Source organism: Siphateles boraxobius, unplaced genomic scaffold (genome assembly GCF_051911475.1).
Source record: "Siphateles boraxobius isolate OS27281-9 unplaced genomic scaffold, OSU_SipBor_1 130, whole genome shotgun sequence".
Taxonomy (NCBI): domain Eukaryota; kingdom Metazoa; phylum Chordata; class Actinopteri; order Cypriniformes; family Leuciscidae; genus Siphateles; species Siphateles boraxobius.
In genome coordinates, this window is record NW_027508734.1 from 40,505,962 (window position 1) to 40,510,829 (window position 4,868).

Below are 4,868 nucleotides of genomic sequence, written 5' to 3' on the forward strand. Positions count from 1 at the left end.
TGTTAAATAAGCACAAAATGGCAAAACAAAACAAAACAAAAATGCATGAAAAAAAGGATGGAGACATTCGACACATGCACACTACAACTGCACCACACAGAGGGTAGTATAGTTGAACAAAGAAGTAAAGGTTTGTGTTTGGCTGCTGCATGCTGATCGGTGAATTTTGCTGCAATGAGAAATTGTGATTTGAGGTTATTACACATTATGTTGCATCAAAGAGAAAATTACAATTGACATTATAAAATAAACATACCCTAAAAAATTATTTTTTGCCTATTGTTCAATTTAATTAATTAAAATGAGCTAAAGTAACACAATTTAACATTTTGTCACAACTTAATTTAATTGTGTTCAGTCCACCTAATATATTTTACTTAATTAATGAATTCAATTTAATTATTAATAAACTACACAAATAATTATTTTATGACATTAGCTAGGCTGCATTTCCTAAAAGCATGGAAAGCCTTTAAGTAGCTAGATTGTAATGGATTGATTTACTCACAAATGTTTTCATCCAGAAAATCGTTCTTTGTGTTACGATATCGTTCCTGTGCGTCGTTATCGTTAACTGTGGTGTGGATTTCCAAAATCTTATTAAATCAGAACGATTAATTAATTAAAATCTTTTGTTGTTGGTGTGCATGGACCTTTAATGCATGCTTCACAACAACATTTTAGTTATCAAAAAGGCTTGAATAGGCTAGCTTGGACACTGTCAAATTTGCATGAACAGGTAACGTTAACCATGGAAACAACTGTTTCACCGTTTCCTGTTAGCAGCTTTTCCAATATGTGTTTCGAAAAAGGCATTCAAATAACTAAAAAAGTCATTCAATAATTCGCAAATTCTTTTAAATTACAGAACGCAGCTGAATAAAACAATTTAAGATAATTGCGACATTTTTTATCTCGCAATTCTGACTTTTTCCTCCTCATATTCAAAGACTGACCCTATTTTTCTCAGAAAATGAGAGAGAGACAAAATCAGATTTGAAATTCGCAATTCCCTTTTTAATTTTTTTATTCTGTGGCGAAAAGCTTCCATAGGCTATAACAAAACGTTTTACATTACTTTTATTATTATAGGCTACATTTAATTCACAAATTTTATCCTCCTATCCCATATCTTAAAAATTAGTTTGAGTGAGTCACTGTTTATTCACACCCCTTCAGCTTTCTTCTTTTCTTTTTTTTCTTCTTCTTCTTTTTTTTTTTTTTTTGGCTGAAGGCTCAGTTGAGGTCTGTGTGAGAGATCTGGCGATCAGGAACTTCGGGATGTGAACTGTACAAATTTAGCATTCATTAGACTTTATTGGTTACTTCATTAGAGGGCCGTTATGCAGAATTGAAATTCATGTCGTGCAGAAGCGGAGGCAGCGTTTGGGGTGCACTGGATGTCTGCATTTATTTAAAGCGGTCGATCAAGACATCTGTCTGACGAGATAACGGAGGACTTCTTGCGTTATGAGGAGGACAGCTAACATGTGGAACGGGCTCGTGTAGCGCGAGAAAGCGGGAAAAAGAGATGCATTTCTAAACAGCCTAATAGTTACAGCTTTCTAAATGCGTCTTATCGAGCAGCCAAGAACAATGAGCAGTGGCTCTAGCAACTTTTTGCTAGTTCCTATACCGGAGTACCCTGTAATAGACTGCGTACCGAACAAAAACGTTAAAATAGTTGTTCTTGGGGCAAGCAATGTCGGAAAAACAGGTAAATGCATCAAATTATGTGGCTTTTAAGATATAGCATATAGCCTATTTAAAACAATTGTTCTTTATTCCATCATGCATATCATATTTTTATTTCATAGGAACTCATTCTAATATGACTAGTTGATTTAATGTTTATACATTCATTCTGTTTAAAGTCATTAATAAAGTCTGAATGGTATGCGTGTTTCTAATCCTGAAAAAGATGATGAAAATATTTTAGCCATTATAACGCCAGGGTGCGACATACACTGACTTGTGCACGAGCTGTGACATTGTTATGCTTGCTTGTAATGCTTATGCAAAAGTTTCCATTTGGTTTCTATTTTCAGCTCTGATTGTAAGATTTCTTACTAAGAGATTCATTGGAGACTATGAAGCCAACACAGGTAAACATTATAATGAAATAAAGCTATAAAACTATAAAAATGTCATCATATTTTACTTGTCACAATCATTTCTGTAATTTGTAATAGATTTTAGAAGTTTTCAGACTTTCAGCATGGATTTCTTCTTTAGTAGCCTAATTAAACTTAATTAAAATGGCTGAAAAGTGTCATTAACGAGCCTAAGCAAATATTTAAGCAAATACACATTTTATCATTTAACTTTTTTCTTGTTCAACTTTTCTAGGAGCCTTGTATTCAAGGAAGATTAATTTGGATGGGGAGCAAGTTTCTTTACAAGTGCAGGACACTCCATGTGTCTCATTGCAGGTACTGTACTTTCAAATCACACTATACCAATGCTTTCTTCCGTCTTTAAGCTAAACCTACATCAAAAGTAGTGTGCCCATGCTGTATTATCACAGTCATTTAGATCCCTCAATCATTGCCTATGGGATTCCTGCATGCTTCAGATGAACTGTGGGGAATATTAGTTCAAACATTTGGCTTGTAAACAAAGTATGCAGTGCAGAGGAGATAAAAAGGGTGTGTTCAGCCATAAGCTCATTAGTCTGACTCATGTGTACTAAAGGGCTCTCTTCAACTGAATGAACCTGATCCTGGCTCAAGCACAGTGTATTTATAGGTGTTATGATGATTGAGAACTTACTTCTTATAGCTGTCATATTACAACTAAATCATTGAGAGTCAGTTCCATTATTGGTGAAAAATATTAAACATATTATAATTGCAGCAATCATAAAATAATAATATTATATTTTATTTTAATTGCTAAATTGAATAAATAAATGAATGTTTTGAACACAGATTCTCGTTTTTCTTTACATTAAAATGCTCAGTTAATTTCCAATATGATACAATATATAAATGCAGTAAATAATTTTGTTTTTGAAAGAGTCTTTTTTGCTATCCAAGGCTGCATTTATTTGTGTATATAATGTGTGTGTGTGTGTGTATATATATATATATATATATAATTGGAATAAAAACAACATTTTTCTCAATTCCAGGATGATGCAGAGGGTCTTTACTGTCAGGAGCAGATTAACCGCTCCATTTACTGGGCAGATGGTTATGTGCTGGTCTTCTCCATTACTGACCTCAACAGCTACCGTACCATCCAGCCTCTCTACCAACACGTGCGCCGAATCCATCCCAGCGGCAACATCCCCGTCATCATCGTGGGAAACAAGAGCGACCTGCTGCGCGCCCGGCAGGTCCCGGATCATGAGGGTAAGGCGCTGGCTGATGAATTGGGAGGGCCCTACTTTGAGGCTTCGGCCAGGGAGAACCATGAGAGCGTCCAGGCTGCTTTTCTGCACTTATGTCAGGAGATGAGCCGAGCGCTGGGAGGAGGAAATGGGGAGAAGAGAAAAGGTGGACTACACCTTGCCAGGCCAAAGAGCCCGAACATGCAAGAGTTGAAGAGAAGGTTCAGACAAGTGCTGTCATCCAAGGTCAAGTCAGCTACGGCACTATGATGATGAAATGATTGACAAATGTGACTGCGGAGGATTTAGAAAGTGTTGACAACATACTGTTGCTTAAGTGATTGTGAAACACAAGGCAAAACAATGAAACTTGTCAGTTGTTTTTGCAAGTAGATGAGTGGTGATATCACTGCTCTCTGGGTGAACTGTAACACGGGACTCCCGGCACTGAACTTTAAATGGAATGGTTTTAAGGTCATAAAGTCTGTTTTTGTTTATTTGTTTTAGCTGCTATCATGCAAATGTTTCCTGGTTTTCCAGGATTATAATGACTTTCTCAAATTAAATTCTTTAATAATGATTGTATTATAAATGTATTTCCTTAATCTCTTTTAATGTGAAGCAAAGATAAACTGATTATTTTTGACCAAGGCCATTTATTATACTAAAAGTAGCTAAATAAAACAAACATACCGAAGGGCCGTTTATTGGACACGTAAAATGATCGCAGTCGATTCCTAAGATTCTCATGTGACTACGGGCAGTTTTGCATAATGCTATTCTAGGATTATCCCAACTTTTCCTGACATTTAGATAACATAACCCAGCTATGTTGTTTATAATCGTGGGAGGAGGAGGTTGTTGACTAGTGTTTCCCATGACCTTTGACCTACTTAAACTGTGTCAAGGATTTGATTGTAGGCCTACTTTGGCTTGCTTCTTCCAGATGTCCCATTCGCCCACACAAATATACGATTGTTTATCTTTCAGCACAGAAGAAGTACCATTCCTCTGATCTAGGTCTGGAGATACCTACACTGAACTATTGCATCTACTGAGTCATTGACCTCTTAACCTTTCACCTCTGATATTTTCTTATCTTCACCCAATTGCCTAATGAAAAGAAGATTCAAAATGTGACCAGCCTTCCATGCTCTGATAGTGAGAGTATGTCCATTTCATTATACTTAGACAAAGTAAAAGACTAGTAAAATATACTGTATATACTTTGGTGATTTAAGTTCTTTCTCAACAAGCCTTTGCTCTCTCTCTATCTTCCTCTTTCTTTTACACAAAAATACTTTTTAGATTTATCATATAATTACAATCTATAGAACTCAAAACTTTTTGGTCGATCGCCAGAAGTCCCCTAAACCATTACCAGATTTTGAAAAGGCATTAGGCTTTTTTACTCCCTTTTCACTTATAAATGTGCAAATGTAATTCAGCTGTGGTATATCCCTGGAGACTAAATGTTCCACAATTATAGTAGTTTCAAAAGTATTTCTGATCTGGTTTTAAAAGAACTTAAATA

At 35.6% G+C, this 4,868-nt stretch overlaps 1 protein-coding gene across 1 annotated transcript; it reads left to right on the plus strand.

The window, feature by feature from the left end:
* The first annotated feature begins 1,238 nt into the window (after nt 1–1,238).
* On the plus strand, nt 1,239–4,556 carry rasl11a (RAS-like, family 11, member A). The gene is made up of 4 exons (XM_077229501.1): nt 1,239–1,717; nt 2,049–2,105; nt 2,350–2,432; nt 3,134–4,556. The coding sequence occupies exons 1-4, from the start codon at nt 1,570–1,572 to the stop codon at nt 3,602–3,604; spliced, it is 759 nt and encodes a 252-aa protein (XP_077085616.1). The 5' UTR covers nt 1,239–1,569; the 3' UTR covers nt 3,605–4,556.
* The last annotated feature ends 312 nt before the right edge of the window (nt 4,557–4,868 follow it).